The following is a 21,701-nucleotide window of genomic DNA, read 5'->3' on the forward strand; positions in this document are numbered from 1 at the left end:
GTGAGAAGTGCTTTGAGTATTATTATTGTTGACTCTTATGTGTACATGTGCATGTAAATCACAGGTCTGCGTACATGCTTCTGCTGTTCTTTTACAACTCTGGGAATCTCTATACAGTGAAGTTGGAAGATTGATGTGAGGTTAGCTGGACTCATTATATGAACTTTTTTTTTTTTATCCCCCCCCCACTCCCACAGCTCTCTCATGCCCTGAAAACTCTTATTACAATATGTGTCGGTGCGTGCCCTGAGACCTGTGGTATTTTAACTGATATCCACTGCCCATGGCCCTGTTATGAGGGATGTCAATGTGACTCTGGATACAAGGAGAGTGGCAATGGCTGTGTAAAAGCTGAGCAGTCTGGTTGCTTCTACCATGGGCACTACTCTGAGGTAGGTAGCTACACAGTATTTGGCTTATGCCAACTGGCATGTACATTTTATCACAGCAATTTAATGTTTGTCTTTCGTTTTTTGTTTTTTTTTCTTAATACAATGAAACTATACACTTGCCATGTGATCTGACCTTAAAATTGCAGCTTCGTTTGGCTTCTGATAAATCTGTTGGTTCCCTGAGTGTGTGCTGTTATGACAAATTTTACATGTGACCTAACCGCAGGTTGAGTCATAAACATGTTGCTACAGTTGAGCTAAAAGTGACATGCCTTAGTTATTCCATGCACTGTTAATAACGTGGCACATTAATATCTTGCCTGAACATGTGACACATTAGTAATCAGAAAATCCTAGGCCTTCGTAATCCTGGGTTGTTGTTTTGCTCATTGTTTTCTGTTTAGAGAACAGTTGGGTAAGACAACAACAGTGACTCACTGTTTTCTGTAGATTGGGGAGATATTGTGGGCTGAAAGATGCTCTGAGCTATGTAACTGCTCTGCCACTGCCACCATGTGCTGTGAGCAATCCTCTTGCCCCGACTGAGAGCTGCTCCCATAGCATTACCTGGGGGTGTGCGAGGAAAAGTAGGCCCAACTGGTTATGCTGGGTTGGGTGACATTTCCTCAAAGGGTAACTGTTTTTCAACCAGCTGCACCATGCAACACTCACTGGTCTTACATTATAAAATTTTAATGTCACTTTGTTTTCTGTAAGTGCTGTTTTGCAACCTCATACAAACCACAAAGGTGTTTTTTCTTGATGTCCTGTCATTTTACCTGAAATGAGGTTAACGCCTCACCCCTTTTTGAATGGTCAGTTATGTAACTATGACTCCTGTCTGCTTGGGGGCTTCATGACATTGTAATGTAATGTGTCACAAATGTATGTGAATGTGTAATTAAATTTAATGCCATCCTAATAAGACTTTTCTTTGTTTTTTTTTTTAACTTTTGTAACTACGGGATACAGTATTTGTACTTAAATTCATTTACTTGAACTTTTCTTTATTTACAGCAGTTGTTTTAAGTGCTGAGTGTCTGCAGGTGTGTCCAGCTGCATGTGTCTTCTGCCTAAAATGCCATTAATCTGATTACTCTTTCACTCTTATTTTTTCAGGTGATTATAAAATCTCAGAATGGAGAGACTTATGGTCACCAGAGCCAACCTCAGCAAACCCGGTGCTGGGAGGTACCCACTAGCTCCAATCGCGTCCATTATACTTAATAGCCCAACAGCTGCTTTTGTTAAAACACATATACAGTTTGTCAGGAAACTTACAAGCTAATGTGTGCAGTTTTTCCTCCGTATTGTGGTTCATTCTTCTTGTCTTCATTCTTCTTGTATCAGCCTCGTCCTGCCCACAGAACAGCCATTTTGAGTCCTGTGGCACAGCCTGCCCTGCCACCTGGTGAGGACCCATTAATTTCAAGCCTCTGCTCCCTGGCTTGTGTGGAGACCTGCCAGTGCAACTCATGGTTTGTCCGGGATATGGACACCTGTGTCCCCTTGTCCCAGTGTGGCTGCACTCGCAACGGCTACAGTTACCAAAGCAACCAGAACTTCTGGGCTGATGAGCAATGCACTGAACAGTGTGTTTGTGACCCCCACCCCCACCAGACACAGTGCTATTTGGATTCATGCAGCCCTGATGAGTACTGCGGTCTTCAAGATGGAGTCAGAAGCTGTTTGCTGCTCCCCTAGAAAACTTGCATGTACACCAGACATCACGTGTTCACCCTTGACCACTATGACTATGATTTGCATGGCACCTGTCAGTAACAGTTACTGGGCATATGTGAACAAAAACAAGGACTTGATGTTGCTCAGGTTCATATATAGACAGATGGACACCTAGAGTAAGAACTTCATGTCCTGATCAATGTGAGTGCTGTGCTTGTGAAGATGAACAGCAAAAACTCTGAGAACATTGAGGTGAGTGCTAGTATCCTCCTGTTGTGTATATAACTAGCATTTGTGAAACTGTAATAGTTGATATATCATCTAATATTTAAACCAAACTTGACAAAGAGTAATTTTAGAAACGTGTCGCCCATCGCTGACTTTCAAATGCAGTTTTGGCACCCCCTACAGGTTGATGGTGTCAAGGGGAACATGCCATATAACTTTAGCCCTACTGTACTTGGTTTTTCTTTGGGGCTGCACACTAACATATACACAGACATGGGCTTTGAATTTTGTCTCAGCATAGATTGCATAGTTAGGATTAATCTCTCCCATAAATATGCTAATGCTACTTGTGGGCTGTGTGGTAACTTCAACTCTGATCCAGCCGATAACCTCACAGCAAATGGCACACAGGAGCATCTCAGTCCTGAGTATTTTGGAAAAGCTTGGAGAAGTGGGCAAAATCCTTGGTGTGTGGAGGGCTGTCTAGGAGGAAGTTGTTCAAAATGTTCATCTGAGCATCCCGCCTGCTCCTCTCACCCGGAGGTTTGCGTGAAAATTCTGCAAATAAATGGGCCATTCAGACACTGTCATGGCAAAGTGGACCCTTCAGCTTTTACAAGCGCTGTATCAGTTACCTGTGTCTTCATGAAGGTCTCCAGCCTGCACCGTTACACCCTGGCAGAGTATACTGCTGTCTGTCTTTCCCACAAAGCTACAGTTTATGGCTAGAGGAAGCCTCTATTCTGCTGTGAGTGTTAATTTGTTCCGAGCACTGTTGTGCAAGTGAATTAAATTAATATCCTCAAGTGTAACTGTTTGCTGTTTGGAGTTCAGCATCATTGCACACTAAATTAAATATGGAGGGTTTGCAGATGCCTGTGCAAGCATACATTTCATCATACCTAGATTGTTGATATTGATCATGTAACTTGAGGAAAGGAGCAGTGATTATTTCATATTCAAGTCAGTATACTGTATTCCTGTAGGCACTTACGGTAAAATTTTTCCCCTTGTGTATTTATTGAGTTGAAATTTTTACAGTAAATTAGTGTGCTGTGACTCATTGGTATTGAGGCCAAAACCTTTTAAGATGCTATTGGACCACTAGATGGTACTAATGCATCACTGGTCAACCCTAACATTTACAGCATTTCTCTCTGTATCTCTACAGACCTGTCATGTCCCTCCATAATCAGTTACAAAACGAGTACTGCCTTTGTTCACCTCTGCCTCGGCTGGCAGAATAACACAGTAGAGATGCCTCCAAACACTAAGGAGAATTGCCTTTGTGAAGCAAGTTTAGTTCGCAGTGGCAGCCTCTGTGTCTATCCAGAAGACTGTGGTTGCTTTCAGCATGGAGAGTACCTCAGGGCAGGACAGGAGGTGTCTGCATGGAACAAAGCTGTTTATGTTGTGCTGGGGGACACATGACTTGTCATAATATCTCCTGTGGAGAGGATGGGGAGTGTAAGCTTATTAGGGGTGTTCACCCCAAACCCAAAGTGGCACATTTCACTGTTGATAGATCCCAATACACCACGTTTGATGGACGGGCATTTGAATTTCATCGTTCATGTAACTACACTCTGGTGCAGACGAGCTCTCCCAAGAAACTGAATGTGGAGCCTGTTTTGATGGCTTCACAGGGCAGCCACAGTGAGGGCAGGCAGATATACCTGCAAGTCAATAAAATGTATTTGAAGACATCCATAGCTTTTCCTGGAAAAATTCAGGTAATTCATGTAATCATTTCACAACCTACAATATTACTTATTTTTCATCATTTTACATGCACTGCAAAGTAATTTTTCAGCACATACAAGCTCTATATTATCTTAAAAAGGTAATTATTTCTCCCAAGTAAATGGAGTTTACGAGAATCTGCCATTCTTCAAGAACAATGTCACTGTACATCAGTAAAATGGATGGATCAACATCAAGACCCCACAATCAGTTGAGCTTATAACAGACCTACAAAACCACATTTTGGTCAAGTAGTGCCTTTGTGGGAACTACAATGATAATCCCTTAGATGACTTGCAGCTGCCCAATGTCACCATGATTTCTGATCTTGATATCTTTGGGCCATCATGGAAGTTGTTTGATACTGAATCATCCTGCACTGACACATGTGAAAGCAGCTGCCAAGTCTGCCAGTACCCTGTGCCAGATTATACCTCTGACCTCTACTGTGGCCTCCTAATACTACTCACTCCTAAATGATAAACCTTTGTATTGCAAAGGGACAGTGCTGGTCTTTGTGTGATGCACTGTGGGCCTATGAGGCAGCGTGTAAGGAAGCAAGGGGGGGGGGTGGCTGACCGATGGACATACCCCACAGGCTGTGGCAAGTCTGACAGCTTGGTACTTTATTTAACAATTTTTTTTAATTGAGTGGTAATTTTTATATGAAATGCAGTAAAATACTACACTAAAGACTGTCCATTGTTTTATTTTACAGCTTATCAATGCCCTCAATTCAGCCACTACAGCCAGTGTGCCAATGCTTGCTCCTCATTGTGTCCTGAGATTAGCCAGGCAGTGCACTGCCCCAGAGACTGTGAGGAAGGTTGCCAGTGTGATACCAAACACCTTTTATGATGGCCATGCCTGTGGACCAGCTGAGCAGTGTGGCTGTGTGCAGGATGGGAAGAGGTTTAAGGTCTGAATCAAAAACAGTTTTGAATGCGGTTAATTAGAAACGTGTTAAACTTATTTTGACCTACAGATTTACTTGAATTGGTCTATTTGCTTGCAATATTGGTATGAAGAACCTTATTCAACTTAATACTTGACCTCTTCAGTAAACGCATTCCAGTATTTATTGCCTTCATTCTTTGTTTATTTTCAGCCTTCTGACAGCAAACTTCTCCAAAACTGCACTGTTAACTGCACCTGTGGGCCGCCTCTTTACTGTGAGAAATACTCATGTCCTCCACTGCACAGTTGTATAGTTTTAGATGGAATTGTGGGCTGCCACAAGGATGGTGAGCATTTAAACTGAGGAAACATTTTTAGATACTGATTTGCTTGCTAGTGCATTTATTACTTTTAAAATTAATGTATTTTTCTTTAAGCAGAGCAAATCCCAGATCTCTGGGAGAGCGAATGTGATGAAACAGAGAAATGCTTCCTGAGCAATGGTGTGCCTATCTGTGAGCCATCAAGGTCTGTGTTGGACCTGGGGAAGGCAGCACTACCACATCTTCGATGGACTCAGTTATGACTTTGAACGTACCGGTACCTATCTGCTTGCAGCCAGCAAAGGGTCAGCATGTAGTCTAATACCCTTTAGTGTGTCCAAGAAGATGACTGCAAAGGCAGCACTTCTGCATCCTCCACACAAGTGGTGACTGTACAAGCTTATGGGTTCATTATCAAGCTAAGTAGTGAAAAGGACATAATACATGTAAGTAAATATCACTTTCTGAATGAAACTGAAGCTCAGGTTTTACTATTATAATTTATGAGGCTCCTCTTAATTTTCAGGTTAATGGTCAGGTGACATACATTCCTGTTCATCTGTTGCAGGGTAAGATCCAAGTCTCTTACAGGAAAGGCAAAACTCTACTGAAAACGGACTTTGGTATGCATGTAGTCTTCGACTGGAACTCCACAGTTCTTGTTACACTGGACCCACGCTACAAGGGTAAAGGGTATGGGCTTTGTGGCAATTTTAACAATGATCTTCAAGATGAATATCCTGTAACTACACCTGGTCCCCTTCCCATTAAGACAAGTGTGGAGCTTGCTCAGGCTTACCTGCACTTTGATGGGGACCATAACTGTTGTACTGGTTGTAAGCAGGAACTGGATGAACTGACCTTATCAGCGGATCCTGTGTCTCACGTGTCTAGTCACAGGAGACGGTGTGCAGTGCTCATAGTTCAGAATGGTCCCTTGGCCCACTGTCATAGTCATGCCGATCCAGATTCCTTCTATGAAAGTTGTGTAGTTGAGCAAGTGCATAACACTCTCAAAAGTTGCTCTTGACCAGGCCATAAATTCATATTCTATAGTTTGTGAAGAATCCAGGGATCGCTACTACAGTGAAGTGACAGTTGGTAAGTATTCTTATCAAGGAGTGCAATATAATGCTGTTTAAGATTTTCTTGTGACAATTCTGGTAGACTCTTAAAATGACATACCAATAAATCAGTTCAGATGTACACTGTCCTCCAAACAACCATTACAAGACGTGTGGCTCAGCCTGTCCTCCATCCTGTGAATTAATGCCACTGCCTGTAATAAGGTTTGTGTTCAGGGCTGCTTCTGTAACCCTGGCTTCATAAGGAGTTTAGAGGGCTGTGTGCATCGACATCAGTGTGGCTCTACAGACTCAAGAGGCAAATACCACAGACTAAACTCAACTTTCTGGATCCCAGACAACTGTGATCCACTCTGCACATGCGGACCAGCTAGTGGAGAGGCCCACTGCCGTCCAGCACAGTGCCCTATAGGAATGGTGTACAAGCAACTACATCACAAGAGGATGTGTCAAACTGAAAAACCCCAGAACTGTACCTTTGTTACTGGGCTGCATTTTACAACCTTTGATGGTCATAATTTTGACTTTAGAGACAGCTGTGCATATTCATTAGTTCAAACCAACTCCAATCCGCCTGGACTAATACCATTCAATATCACTATATCTAATGCAAGTTGTCACAAAAAGCTTTTTCATAACGTTACTTTAACACTCTCAATCTATGGTTTGAAAGTAATGGTAAGAAAAGACGACCCAGGACTGGTGAGTACAGTCTTATTGATAGTCATAAAAATGAACCAATGTATGCAATCCTCATGTTTGACATTTCTTTTCATTGTCAGGTGTACCACACACCGTCATCACTCATCATTCACACTGACATGGGATTACTGCTGATCATCTATAACTGCAGTACTCTAATATTCTCCCAAGTAGTTGTGGAAATGCTAACACTGACCCTCATGAAACCAAATGATTTTCAATGAAGAGCTTTCCCAAAATACACTAGAGCTTGCCTACAGCTGGAGATCTCAGGAAGCAGAGGCCTGTAATTCCAACTGTTCCTCCAGACTGAAGCCTTGTCCTGTCGAGGCACAGAAGTTTTTTGAAGGCAGTGATTTTTGTGGGGTGTTGTTGAATGAGCTAGGGCCATTTGCAGTGTGCGCCTCAGTGTTAAGTCCCCGGCCTTACTTCCACAGTTGTGTAGCAGATTCCTGCTCTTTTGATGGACACTACTCAGTACTCTGCAATTCCATTGCATCTTGTGCTGCTGCGTGCCAAGGAGCTCAACTGCCTGTCAGACAGTGGAGGAGTGACACTTTCTGTGGTGAGTGTATTGTTAAGACTTAACTTTTTTTTTTTTTAATTGATTTATTTGCTGTTATCACAGCCTAGAACCAATCCAGCTGAGTGAGGACTCAGACTCAAAGACATTTAATTTTTAAAAATTGTATCTGTCTGGGTTCAGAGCTCTACCACTGTGAAAATGGCAAGAAGATGAAGGCTCACTTTTTTTTTTTTTTTTTTTTTTCAGGCTTTTATGAAGAGTTTATGCAGGGTAGCAATTATGGAAACTTTGTGTGAGAAATGCACACAATTTCTCATAATTGATAACACACCAAAAGAGTAATAAGGAGCTAAAGTTTGTATGTAGTTACTTTTACAAGCACTTTTGTGGAAGCCCTTTTGTAAAAGGGTTTTTTGGATGCATGAAAGATTATATCAAGTAAATGAAATACTTACATCTGATTTGACCCTACAGCAATATTATTTTCCTTATAAATGGAAGCTGAACAACAAATATTACATTCCCCTTAAATGGCCACAGAAATTATTCAGATCTCACAAGGTTTTTCCATTCCTCCTTTAACATTTTGACTCTCTGCACTATCTTGCACCCAGACATTTACACCTTGAAAGTCAATGGCTGAAAGTTAAGATCGCATGGGGAATTTTGAATGAATGGAAAAAGGAATAAATTCCATAGGATGGAAGTATATTGATTGTTTAGTTAGAATAAGACACATGTTAAAAAACCCTTGTGATTCTAATAAGTTGAAATAAGACTTATTTACCCTCTCTTCCCCTAAGTATGTCATGCCCTAAGAATAGCCGCTATGAGCTGTGTGGACTGTTGTGTGTGTGTGTGTGTGTGTGTGTGTGTGTGTGTGTGTGTGTGTGTGTGTGTGTGTGTGTGTGTGTATGTGCTGAGCTGTCCTCTCAAGCAAACTGTAGTGGAGGCTGTGAGGAGGGCTGCCAGTGTGACCCTGGTTATCTCCTGAGTGACGCCCAGCGTGTGCTGTTTTCTGACTGTGGCTGCATGCATGAGGGGCAGTATCGCCCTTCTGGCCACTTCTACTCTGAGAAAAGCTGCCAGAAGTGCAACTGTAAAAGAGGAGATGTGACCTGCAACCCCATGGAAAGCTGCTCGGGAAAGGATGGTCTTGTCCAGCAGTACGGGGTGTGCCAAGTGTTTGATGGCTTTGGCTACATTACTTTTGATGGTTTTATTCTGCCTCACCTCGGCGCTTGTACCTATATAGTGTCAGCCCTCTCCTCTAAAGCCATACAGAACTATTCTCTGCTACTTAGCTTTAAAAAAAGACAGTAATGGCAGTTTCACAATCAGCAGACTAGTGTTTCATTTGCTTTCACTGGAAGTGTCCATTGACCCTGAAACTCTATGGAAAATACAAGTAAGTTCTGCTATCTTGTGTGGATTTATGTGTTAAAGCTGCAAAGAGTTTATAAAACATCTTTAACTGGTTTCTGCACTTCCAGATAAATGGAGAAGAACGCAGTGTGCCCTTTGACAATTGAGAACTTGAAGCTTACCAAGTTCGCAACAGACTCATTATCATCACACCATCTGGGGTGGGATTGACTTGTCCTCTACCCAATACCTCAGGTTAACTGTACCGCAGGTATATGATACCACAGCTTCGGGCCTCTGTGGGAACTTCAATGGGGACAAGTCTGATGACTTGGAACTGAGAAATGGTCATATTGTCGAAAGCTTTGCAGAGCTCCTGCACAGCTGGGCAGAAGTAGCTCCTGGACAGCATTGCACTGTAACTTGTGGGAGAGAGTGTGACGAGTGCAGTCTGTTCCCACATGAAAACATGCTCTGTGATATCCTGTTGGACGGTAGTGTTGAATTCAGCCATTGCTGGAACAGTGGTGTGGAGCATGTTATTTACACAGGTTTGTGCATTAGGGCAGTTTGTGCTGGGGCAGGGCATGTGGCTGCTTGTCTAGCACCGAAGCATATTCTGCAGCCTGCCGGGCTAAAGGAATACCAGTAGGGCCATGGAGAGAGAACACTCTGTGCTATAAGTGAATAATATAGTTTAAGTGAAGAGTATATGATCCGCTGTAAATGACTTGTGTTTCTACCACCAGCTCTCCAGTGTCCTGGCGGCAGCAGCCCAAGACAGTGTGTTGACTCCAGCTCCAACTCATACCCAGTTCTGTTCCAGCCTGGTTCTTCAGCAACTGGGTCTTCGGAAGGCTGCCAGTGCAGCAACGGAAATGTTTGATGGGAACAAGTGCTTACCTTACATTCACTGTGGGTGTGTTCTCCATGATTAAAGGTAAATATACAAGCTTAATACAGACAGTAAATGCTATGCACATTCTCAAGAGAACACGTTATCTGGAATCAAAGCTCAAATGCAGAATTTCTTTTCTCTCCTCTCAGATTGATGAGCAACTGTACATTGAGGACTGCACAAATATATGCTGATGCCACACTTTGGCCTGGGTGATATGTGAGGAGAGAGGCTGCAACCCAGGGCAGCAGTGTGCTCTGAGGAATGGTTTCTGGGGCTGTCATGATAGACCTGGAGTTTGTAAACTCTGGGGTAGCCTCCAAATCTCCACACTCGGTGGGCAGCAGCTGAGCTTGGAACCTGAGTTATCTTACAGTCGGATGTAGCCCTGTGATGAGGCCAGTGTGCAGTGGTACCAGTACTACCATGGACCTTAAGAACTGCCATCGAGATGGATTATCAGTTTCCATACAGGAAGGCATGGTGAAGGTAACCACTAACGATTTTGACGGGAATAAACTGAAACAATTTTGAAATTTTCCAGTGTTTGTCCTAGCTGATTTTTGCATCCCGCAGGTGAATGGACACTTTGTTTCCCTCCCTTACACTTTGTCATCAGGGGTTTCCCTGTCATCTGGTGTGAACCAGGACAAGTCAGAGGTCATTGTGATCTTGAGAGACACTGGGATGGAGTTTGAGTTGGAGATGGAGATTGGTTTTAGCATGGTGAGAGTCAAGGTCCCTCTCTGGTACTCAGGCCAATTTTGTGTTCTCTGTGGAAACCTTAATGACCTCCACTCACATAGTTCAGTCAATTCATGGGTTCTCCCTGACTTCCCTGGCTGGTAAGTGATCCTCTACACAACAACAGTATTATGTGTATTCACTAATTTCTATATATATTTAAACATTTTCTTTTCTCTTTTCACAGTGGCTTCATTGGATAAGTGAGCATTTTACTGTCCCAAGTAATGTGTATTGTTGAATGTTCGTTTAAATATAAAAATAATATGAACAACTTTGTATTGTTTGTCATTTGAACTCTAAGCATGCCCTTCTCAAACATTTTACATAATACTGGCAGCACTCTTAGACTCATACATCTTTTTTAAACATCTTTGGTCAATGTTGATTATGTTACTACAAAGAAAAATTAGATGGCACACCTTAATCTAAATCCACAATATATTTACTGTAACAAAATCCGGCTTACATTTGCCCTGCCCAAGGGCTTCTGAGCAAACGAACACAAATTAAACATTTGAGGGTTGCCCCCCCCACAATTATAAAAAAATAAATAAATTTAAAAAAAGATAAAAATCCAATGCAAACTTTTCAGTGCCATGTCATATTTACAGTGTTTCTTTTGCAAATATGTACTGTACCCTATACTATATGCTATTATTCTTGGGCAACACACAAAACCAACAGAACCTGCCCATTTAACCCAATTGGCTGCCACTTCACAGAAATGTTAAAGAGTTGATTTTATAATTCCATGGAACTGGTCAATCATTTTGCAGTCTTTACAAGGGAAAAACCATGGTATTACAAGTATGAACTGGCTTAAAGGCAAAAATATAAACTTTGGTAGAAATTCTGATTTTTGATTAGGGTTTATATGCTAGGTGATGTGATTTTTTTTCTTTAAATTGATAGATAAAACAAATGACATAAAATACTAAGTGGCAGAAGAGCATTTTGAAAATAAAGCAAATGAATTAAGGGTACAGTGGGGAAATTAACATACTGTCACATTTTAGCAATATGTCATTTATATTTAACACCTGCTAAAATTTTATTGCATCAAAGCTGATTTATTTCTACAGTGGAAATCAGTAGAAAATGTATGTTCTTAGATTCTAGAAGAAACCAGCATTTGTAAATGCATGTATTCTTTGACATGAAAGATCCACAAATATTCTGCATATTTTTAGCGTTCCTCAAAACCCAGCCCCATTATCAAACTAGACGGTTGTATGGTCAGAAACTCTTGGGTAACATTGAAGATAAGCTGTAATTTTTGATCTTATCATGTACTTGCCTTGCCCATTTTAAAATGGATAATATTTGGTTACACCTGAATATACAGTTCAGCTGAATGTGGGCAAATAATCAAATTGACCTATATCTGCCGGGTGTTATAAATAGAATGGCACTGGAATTTCTTCTGTTTAAAAAAAAAATTAGTAAAAACAAAAACTGGTTTATATTGAATAAACATAACCAAAAACTCTAATAATAGCTTGATTAATTTATAATCATATTATTTTAATGCCTTTTTCAGTGTTTTGTACATTTTCACCAAAGGGAAAAGGGAGAAAAAATAGATTCTAAACAAGGTTGTCCATGTTGATAGAATTAATTTCCCTCAAATGCATAATTTATTATTACACATACCCACAAATATTTATCTTGTATGCCAAAACATATTATCGAGAAGTCCATGCTGGGATTTTCAGCAAATTCCTATAAAAAAATGACAGGATGTTCATGTCACTGGGTGTGTTATTAAAGCACAAGATTACATGCATGTAGTTGGTATTGGACTTCACACCTACTGTATGTCAACATATAAAAGGACCTACAAGTCATTGCCAAGCTCTGCCTTAATTTGTTTTAGAGGAAGGGTATTTTTTTAAAGTCATACCCTATGGGCATTAAGGTTTCTGATTGGCTGTTTTTTCTTCCAACAGAGCATATAAAAGTATGGAAGTGTAAAAATTCATCACACTTTAAGGTAAGTACTGTTGATTCTGAGATTTTTTATGTTTACTGTTTGGTCAAATTTTTACATTTATATTACTCATAAAGTAACTAAAACAATAATTTCTGTCTTTCAGCCATGGGTACTCTGTTGCTGCTTTGTGCTTTGGGGGCTTTACTCAACTGTAGGTATATTTTGTCATAATCTTTTTAAATTTTTTTATTTATTTAACTGTAGCGGGACTTAACTGTGCACTTCAGTGTTTCACTGTGATATATCCATGCGTGTTCTCTTTCCAATTTTTCATGATTTTAAGCAGTGTTAAACTGAACAAATGCAGTACTAGTGATGACAATTTTCAAAATTCAGGAAAATCTTTAATATGTATGAAAAATCCTGCCCACCATTAACAACTGTTAAACCTCACTAAATGTGGCTTATCTCAATTAATCAATCAAAGCAGCATTCCTCAAACCTAGGTTCAGAATTCCTCAGCAGGACATTAAGGCAAGTGATTGTTCAATTTGAAGAAATTTATCCATGTTCTCAACCCCCTCAGTTGAGAGTTGTGCATCCATACCAGGTGTTTGTGTGAATGAAGCAGAATGTTAAACAGGTGAAGAATTTGAGAGTGCAGCTCATAAAGGATAGCAATCTAAATTGAAATTTGCTTTTGTTGGGAATAGCATTTACCTTCAGCTACTATTGAGTTGCAACCATTATACTGAATGGGTGAAAGAGGAGTGTAATCTAAATCCCCCAGGCCCTTACTGAGCTCAGAAAATGTTCACTTTCACAGAATAGGCACAGATATTGATAATATTTCCATTGTGCAATTATATTGTCTGCAAAAGTGACTTATTGAGTGCTGTTGAGGAGCAGTCAAGTGACTATTCCTCAGTCTAAATCTCTCACAAGGGTTATCAAGGAAAAAAGTAATCCGTCCATTACAGACTAGCATTCATGCCTGCTTTTTAACTTTCTCTTTGGTGTCATATTGCTTCTTTGTACTGTGCATGCAATCCAAGAATTCTCAAGCTAAGTTTGTATTGCCAGTCTGTGAATCCTTTGATTTCCTTGGCACAAATAGTCTCCTCATTTCCTAATGCTATTTTGACATATTTTCTTTAAACATTGGATTTGTGAAGCATAATTTTGTACCTGACTATTTTATTTTAGATAACTTTTAAAAAAAACTCTTTTGCCATGTTTTTCTCTCTGTTTCCTTGCTTTTGCCCCGTCTGTCAGGTCCATCTAGCGCTGGATGGGCAGGGAGGGAGTTTGCCATGTCATTCCTGCAGAATTATGCACCACATTATGATACTCCTCGCTTCCAGCTCTATATCACTGCTGTTCAAACCAATGCTAAAGTCACAGTAGAAGTGCCTCCCTTAAAATTCAAGCAAGAGAAAACTCTGAATGCTGGAGAAGGAGTCACCGTCAGTCTCCCTATTGGTGTTGAGATGTACAGCAGTAGGAAGTCTCCCAACACTGTGCGCATTGAAGCCTCAGCAGATGTGACTGTAACCTCCTTCAACTACAAGCTGTACACAGCAGACACCTCTGTGGTGTATCCCTCCACTGACTGGGGTACAGAATATTTCATCTTTACACCTGCTGGATCCCCCTATGGCTCCTATAAAGAGTTCTCTGTGACAAATGGAAAACAGAGCAACAAAGTAGAGATTTTCCCACGAGGCTCAATCCGTTTCGAGGGTCGTGTCTATACGAGTGGCAGCCACATGGTAATAGATCTGCAGCCATATGAGAGCGTCCAGCTCCAGAGCACAAATGAACTTTCTGGCACCAGAGTTGCCTCCCAGCACCCTGTTGCTGTTTTCACAGGTCACTCTTGCACATGGCGCTTCTCAAAATGTAACCATGTTTACGAGCAGCTACTGCCGGTAAGCAGCTGGGGACGCAGCTTCATCATGCCTCCCCTGAGCTTCCAGAGGAGATTTGACAGTGTTTTCCTCCAGGCCTCCCAGCCCACCCAAGTCACCGTCCAATATGGCAACCGTGAAGATGTTTTGAGTTTGACGAGGGGGCAGACAGTGGAGATCCACTACCACAATCCTGAAACACTGTCCATTCAGGCTGATCATGGCATCCAGGTCCTCATGCTCTTTAACGGCATCAAATATGGCTGGTTTCGATACTACGACCCTTTCTTGATGACCATCCTGTCCACAGACCGTTTCTGCTACTCTTACTCGCTACAGGCTCTGAAGGGCTTTGAAAACAGAGCCCTGATTGTGGCACAGACCAGTGCAAAGGCAGAGCTACGTATTGATAATACGAACCTGCCCCGTAATGTCCAGTGGAAAGAGGTTGCAGGGACAGATTACTCTTGGGCGGAGATGCCCTACAAACCAACCCCTAGCAGCAATAGACGCACTGTGTCCAGCCCTGGCTCCCGCTTTGCTCTCTACAGTATAGGAGTCAGCCAGATGAATGGTTATGGTGCCCCAGCACAATGTATACAGCCAGGTAAGGAGCACATACTATAGCTGTTTATCGTTAAAAAAAAAAAAAAAATCAGTTCCAAGCAGATATTTTTATGATGAATAGTAAATTGACTCAAGAGATAAAGAATTTTACATTGCAGATAAATCAACTGGAATGATGAGGACATTAACTTTATATTCTTTATGTTTTTCTAGTAAGTGGTTCTTCCTGCAGCAGTATCACCTGCAGTGCCAATGAGGTTTGTGAAATGAAGGGAGGGTATCCTTCCTGTGTCCCAAAGCCAGTGGAAAGCAAGCCTGGTACCTGCTGGGCCATGGGAGATCCTCACTACCGTACTTTTGATGGCCGACGCTATGACTTCATGGGAACCTGCACATACGTCTTTGCTAAAAACTGTGGAAAGGATTATCCCCCAGCCTTCGAGGTCCTTGCCCAGAATGAGAACAGAGGAAGCCTCAGGGTGTCTTATGTCGCCCTGGTCACAGTGAAGGTGTATGACGTTACTATCACAGTGGTTCGGTCTGAGACAGGCCGTGTGAGGGTAAGGCTTTCTAATTCTTCTATTTCTTCTTTCAAATATCTAAATATTATTTCAATTAAAAATTAAGTAATATATGAGAATAAAATAAATAATTATTAATTTTAATTTTCTTTGCATGACACATTCAAAATGCAAACATTAAAATCAATAAATTATGAATGTAATATCTTCATAATATATTTTCTGTTTTCTTTTGTGCAGATTGACAACACTCTATGGAGTTTGCCAGTAGCCTTGAACAACAACAAAATAATTATGTTTCAGAGCAGTCGCTCTGTGGTCATTGAGACCGATTTTGGCCTGACTGTCCGTTATGACTGGGAACACCATCTTGTGGTCACTTTGTCCAGCAATTATGCTGGTAAGACTTGTGGTCTCTGTGGCAACTTCAATGGCAACCCCAATGATGATTTCACTACACCGTCTGGCACCCAGGCAGATGGGGCTGTGGCCTTTGGGAGAAGCTGGAAGGTGCCAGGGCTGGTAGAAGATGTTAAGTGCGGAGATGACTGTGTGGGTGGGTGTGAGCGCTGTGAACATAGCCTGATGAAGATCTGGGAGGGTGACTTGTTTTGTGGGCTCATCACACTTATAATAAATGGGCCATTCAGCAAATGTCATGCGGTCATTGACCCACAAGCATACCTGGAGAACTGTAAATATGATTTATGCATGGGAGGTGGCCTTCGACTTTTCCTCTGCAGGGCACTGGAGACTTACACTGAAGCCTGCCAGCTTTCTGGGATCCAGGTTCAAGATTGGAGGAAGATGGCACAATGCCGTAAGTAATGTTAACTAAATGAATCACTACAATAACATACATTTTTTTCTTGATTACTGATCAAAGCATCTCTCACACTCTATTCTCTTCCTTCTCCCTAAAGCTGCTAAATGCCCACCCAACAGTCACTATGAGCTCTGTGGCAATGCCTGTCCTGCCACTTGTTCTGATCCTAATGCTTGCTCCACATGCAAACACCCCTGTGTGGAGACCTGCACCTGTAACGCAGGCTTTGTTTTGAGCGGAGGTCATTGTGTGCCTGCCGCTCACTGTGGTTGTACCTACGAGGGTCGATACATCCCTGCTGGGGAGTCATTCTGGGCTGACCAGGGCTGTAAGCGATGGTGTAAATGCGTTGCTGGAAGCAGACACGTGGAGTGCCAGGATAAAGGCTGTGGGGCAGGGCAACAGTGCCAGGTGGTTGATGGCATAAGAAAGTGCCAAGCGGTCTCCCACAGCACCTGCCAGGCCACAGGTGACCCCCATTACATGACCTTTGACAAGAGGAGGTTTGACTTCCAGGGCACATGTGTGTACCAACTGGTTGCACTCTGCTCCAAGGACCCAGATCTAGTGCCCTTTGAAGTTCTGGTGCAGAATGATCACCGGGGCAGCAAGGTGGTTTCCTACACCAAGTTAGTAGAGGTCAAGGTGTATTCCCTCAGCATTGTCATTACAAAGACACACAAGGGCCTGATTATGGTAAGAACTACATAATGTTTAATTCTGAGTTATTTGGTCATGTTCTCTACTATATTTAATATTTTATTGTAGTATATAAATATCACGGTGTATTTCCCTCCAGGTGAATAATGAACTGGTCAACCTGCCTATCATCTTGGCTGGAGGACAGGTATCCGTGTATAAGAGCGGCTGGTATGCTGTTATCACTACAAACTTTGGCCTCAAAGTCTCCTTCAACTGGGAAAGTGCTGTGTTTGTAACACTGCCAAGCAACTACATGGGAGCCGTTTGCGGCCTCTGTGGCAACTACAACGGTAAACCCCAGGATGACCTAATTCCAAAGAATGGTGACAAACCTGTCTCACCAGTAGCTGCTGGTGCCAGCTGGCGAGTGGCTGAGATCCCGGGCTGTGTCGAAGGCTGTAAAGGGGTCTGTCCTGACTGTGACATTAACCAGAAGGTTCAGTATGAAAAAGGAGATTTCTGCGGTATATTGAGGGACCCCAATGGGCCTTTCCGTGAATGCCATGCTAAGGTGGACCCAGCTGGCTTCTTCGAAGACTGCGTTTATGATGTTTGCCTGTATAAAGGCAGAAAGGATGTGCTGTGCCAGAGTATTACAGCATACACATCTGCCTGCCATGCAGTGGGGGCCAAGGTATACAGCTGGAGAACCAATCAGTTCTGTGGTGAGAAATGCGTTTATTTTAATAAAATCATTTACATAACAGGCAAAGCTAGCATTATTTTTTATTTTATTTTTTTTTTTACCGTTCTGTGAGCCCAGCCCTTTCATAATAATAATAACTGCCAACATTCTGAGTCTGTACTCTAAATTTAGATGTCTCTGGTAAATTTTTAAAAAAAAACCGAAACATTCACATTGTCTTTTATGTCTCTTGTGTACAGCGATGAAATGTCCAGTCAACAGCAACTATGAAGTTTGTGCAACTGCTTGTCCTGCCACTTGCCACAGCCTGGCCCCTCCTCAAGACTGCCAGGCTCATTGTGAGGAGGGCTGTTCCTGTGATGAGGGGTACATCCTCAGTGGAGATATCTGTGTTCCTTTCTCACAGTGCGGCTGCCTCTACAACGACCGCTACTACCGTGTCGGCCAAGTGTTTTATCCCAATGGGCAGTGTCAGGAAGAGTGCAAATGCATACAAAATGGAGAGGTAATCGATACTGATGTGAATATTTTAAATTTTTCTAATAATAATATGACAGTGGTCAGTGTGAACTTGCAGCCTGGAATCTGAGTTGTTGGATTTTATAACACTTCCTTTGTTTCTCAACTGTTTTTCTCAGGTTCAGTGCAAGAAGTTCAAATGTGGCCCTAATGAGAAGTGTAAAGTCGAGAATGGCGTCCAGAAATGTCACCCTGTTGGTAAGGGTGTGTGCCATGCTTCTGGTGACCCCCATTACCAGTCTTTTGATGGGCGAGTATTTGATTTCCAGGGCACCTGCACCTACACACTCTCCAAGAGCTGTGGGCTAGAAGGCACCCACCTGGTGGCCTTCGCTGTTGAGGTGGAGAACGTGCAGTTGGACAAGATGATGAACAACAAAGTGGTGTCTGTCACTAAGCTAGTTGCTGTGGAGGTTTATGGCTTCACTCTCATCATGAGGAACAACATGTTTGGAGTCCTGGTAAACACTTGTTCCTCATTTGAATAAGATCCATATTTGGAATACAGTGTAATCTATTGCTTGTATCGTGTAGTGGCAGATGGTAGAAATACCTATGAGATGTAAAACTAGTTGACCTTTGCCCCCCCCTTTTTTTTTTAGGTAAATGGAGTGTTTAGATACCTTCCTCTGAATCTTAATGATGGAGCTGTGGTGGTTTATCAAAAAGGCATGCATTATGTTATTGAAACAAATTTTGGGCTGCTTGTCACTTATGACCTGGTCTACCACGTGACAGTCACAGTACCTGGTAACTACCGTGATAAGGTCTGTGGCCTGTGTGGCAACTTCAATGGTGACCCAAAAGATGACTTCCAAATGCCCAGCCACCAGCTCGCCAAGAACGTCAATATGTTTGGAAAATCGTGGAAGGTCACCATCCCTAATGTGGTGTGCCAAAATGGCTGTGAAGGCGATTACTGTCCTAAATGTGACCCAGCCCGCAAGGCTGTGTTTTCAAAATCCACTTACTGTGGTATTATTACAGCACCCAAAGGTCCTTTTGCAGTCTGCCATAGTAAACTGGACCCACAGCCATACTTTGATGACTGTGTGTTTGATGTGTGTGCTTCCAACGGGGATGGAAAGTTGCTGTGTGACAGCATTGCAGCCTATGCCTTCAACTGTCACATGGCAGGAGTGGATGTCAACAACTGGAGGACGGCTTCATTCTGTCGTGAGTAAAATTCACCTTTTTGTTTTTCCTCCACATCAGCCTCGTATTGTAGTCTATCGCAGTAATACTCTACAGAGTTCCTGTAGGCACAGGTTCTTCTCTAATACACCTTTTCCCTGTCATGTGATGATTTATTTCAGCCATGAAATGCCCAGCCAACAGTCACTATGAGGTGTGTGCAGACGCCTGCTCTGCATCCTGCCCAGGGCTCACTGAGATAGTCCAGTGCTCCACCAGCTGTACAGAAGGCTGTGAATGTGATGCTGGCTTCTTATTCAATGGACAGATCTGTGTTAAAGAGACTGAGTGTGGCTGCTTTGAGAATGGCAAAACTTACAAGGTAAAATTCAACACATCTGTCTGTACAAAAAAGCCATTTTGTATACAGTAATGTACAACAGATAGCTTTTTAGTGTCAGAGTGGCTTAAGCAATTACCCATAGCAATATTCATGTTGACATAGCCACTTGAATCTTAGATATGTACAGTGAGGGTTTCTCCTGAGACTTAATGAGCAGATTGTCTAAAATTGTGTTTCTTGACCAGGTGGAATAAGCATGGAATAATTTAGATCCTTCTTAAACCTGTTATTTCTATTATGTTATTTTCCAATATATAATGAACCCGCTCTGCGTCCCCAGCCTGGTGAGGTCGTGTACGAGGAAGACTGTAACACAAAGTGCACCTGTAATCCAGCAAAAGGTCTCATCTGTGAAAAACACTCCTGCCCTCAAAGCACCAAATGCATGGTCAAGAAAGGAATACGGGCATGCTACAACACAGGCAAGACAAATAACTGTATATTTACATTATCCAACTTTAGCTATTCTTAACTTATTAACTGTATAAATGATATTTCAAATAAATGTACAGTAAATCTTAAATTACTGTTGAGTTAAATTGCAACTCCCATTTAATTTCCCTCTGTTTATCCTGTGTAGATCCCTGCAAAGATGCCAATTGTCGTGTCAAGGAGACATGCCGTGTGGAAAAGGGTGAAGCTGTGTGCGTCCCCAACTACAAGGGCATCTGCTGGGCCTGGGGTGACCCGCACTACCACACATTTGATGGTTACAACTTTGACTTTCAGGGCACTTGCAAGTATGTCATCTCCAAGACTTGCGGGAATCTGGATGGTCTAGTGCCATTCTCAGTGACTGAAAGGAATGATAACCGAGGAAACACAGCAGTTTCCTACGTCAGGGAGGTAGATGTGTCTGTATATGGGTACACCATCACCATGGGCAAGAACCAAATTGGTCAAGTCAGGGTAAGATTTTAGTTTCTTGTCTGATGTTTTTGACCTGTAGTATTTCAGTGCGTACAGTGTGTTTGTGCGCGCACGTGTGTGTGTGTGTGTGTGTGTGTGTGTGTGTCTGTTTTTGTTAATATGATATTTTTGTTGAACCCCTGAATTAAAGCTGAAAGTCTTTATTTCAGTCACATTTTGATGGCTTCGTTTCAAATCCATTGTGGTGGTGTACAGAGGCAACATTTTGAAAATTGTGTCACTGTCCAAATACTTATGGACCTAACTGTATGTGTGTGTGTGTGTGTGTGTGTGTGTGTGTGTGTGTGTGTGTGTGTGTGTGTGTGTGTGTGTGTGTGTGTGTGTGTGTGTGTGTGTGTGTATACATATATAATCTATCGTTCTATCGTTCTACAGCCTGAAGTTCTAATGCATTCCCTTTCCTTTAGGTGGATGGGGAACTGCTGAATCTTCCAGTACGACTGGGTGACGGTGAAGTGTCAGTGTTTCAAAGTGGTCACACTGCGGTGGTGGAGACAAACTTTGGCCTGGTTGTCAGCTATGACTGGAACTGGGAATTAGTCATTAAGCTGCCCAGCAGCTACTACGGCAGTGTCTGTGGTCTGTGTGGCAACTTCAACGGCAATGTTGGTGATGAGCTCCAGAATCCAGCCAGTAAAGCTGTCTCGTCAGTGATAGAGTGGGGCAAGAGCTGGCAAACACCCGACCAGGACAAGGACCATCCTTGCTGGGACACATGTGAGAAAAACTGCCCTACATGTGATGGTAACCAGGTTAAGCTCTATAAGACTGAGGCTTTCTGTGGGGCCCTCGCAGCCAAGACCAACAGTGTGTTCCAGGGATGTCATGGAAAATTGGACCCCCAGGCCTTCATGAACAGCTGTGTGTACGATATGTGTCTGAATAAGGGAGACAAGAAGATGCTGTGCCAGGCATTTGCCTCCTACAGTAAGCAGTGTCGTGAGGAAGGAATAATCATCAAGAAATGGAGGAAAAAGTTTGGCTGTCGTAAGTATTTGTGAGGAGGTCTTTTGTTCAAGAT

General features: G+C 42.3%; 1 protein-coding gene across 1 annotated transcript in view; it reads left to right on the forward strand.

Annotated features, from left to right (window-relative positions):
• LOC120783968 (IgGFc-binding protein) overlaps positions 1-21,701 on the forward strand; it is a 29,678-nt gene that overhangs the window by 2,453 nt on the left and 5,524 nt on the right. Inside the window, 22 exon segments of the mRNA XM_040117375.1 lie at positions 1,512-1,583; positions 1,743-1,803; positions 4,838-4,898; positions 4,900-4,965; positions 5,155-5,290; positions 5,472-5,617; positions 5,793-5,959; positions 6,463-6,527; positions 9,694-9,824; positions 10,419-10,568; positions 13,887-15,039; positions 15,213-15,559; positions 15,761-16,340; positions 16,444-17,042; positions 17,146-17,713; positions 17,934-18,199; positions 18,333-18,674; positions 18,816-19,389; positions 19,530-19,729; positions 20,031-20,172; positions 20,331-20,659; positions 21,088-21,667. Of these exon segments, the coding sequence (XP_039973309.1) occupies positions 1,512-1,583; positions 1,743-1,803; positions 4,838-4,898; positions 4,900-4,965; positions 5,155-5,290; positions 5,472-5,617; positions 5,793-5,959; positions 6,463-6,527; positions 9,694-9,824; positions 10,419-10,568; positions 13,887-15,039; positions 15,213-15,559; positions 15,761-16,340; positions 16,444-17,042; positions 17,146-17,713; positions 17,934-18,199; positions 18,333-18,674; positions 18,816-19,389; positions 19,530-19,729; positions 20,031-20,172; positions 20,331-20,659; positions 21,088-21,667 (6,735 nt within the window).

Source organism: Xiphias gladius, chromosome 22 (assembly GCF_016859285.1).
Source record: "Xiphias gladius isolate SHS-SW01 ecotype Sanya breed wild chromosome 22, ASM1685928v1, whole genome shotgun sequence".
Taxonomy (NCBI): Eukaryota; Metazoa; Chordata; class Actinopteri; order Istiophoriformes; family Xiphiidae; genus Xiphias; species Xiphias gladius.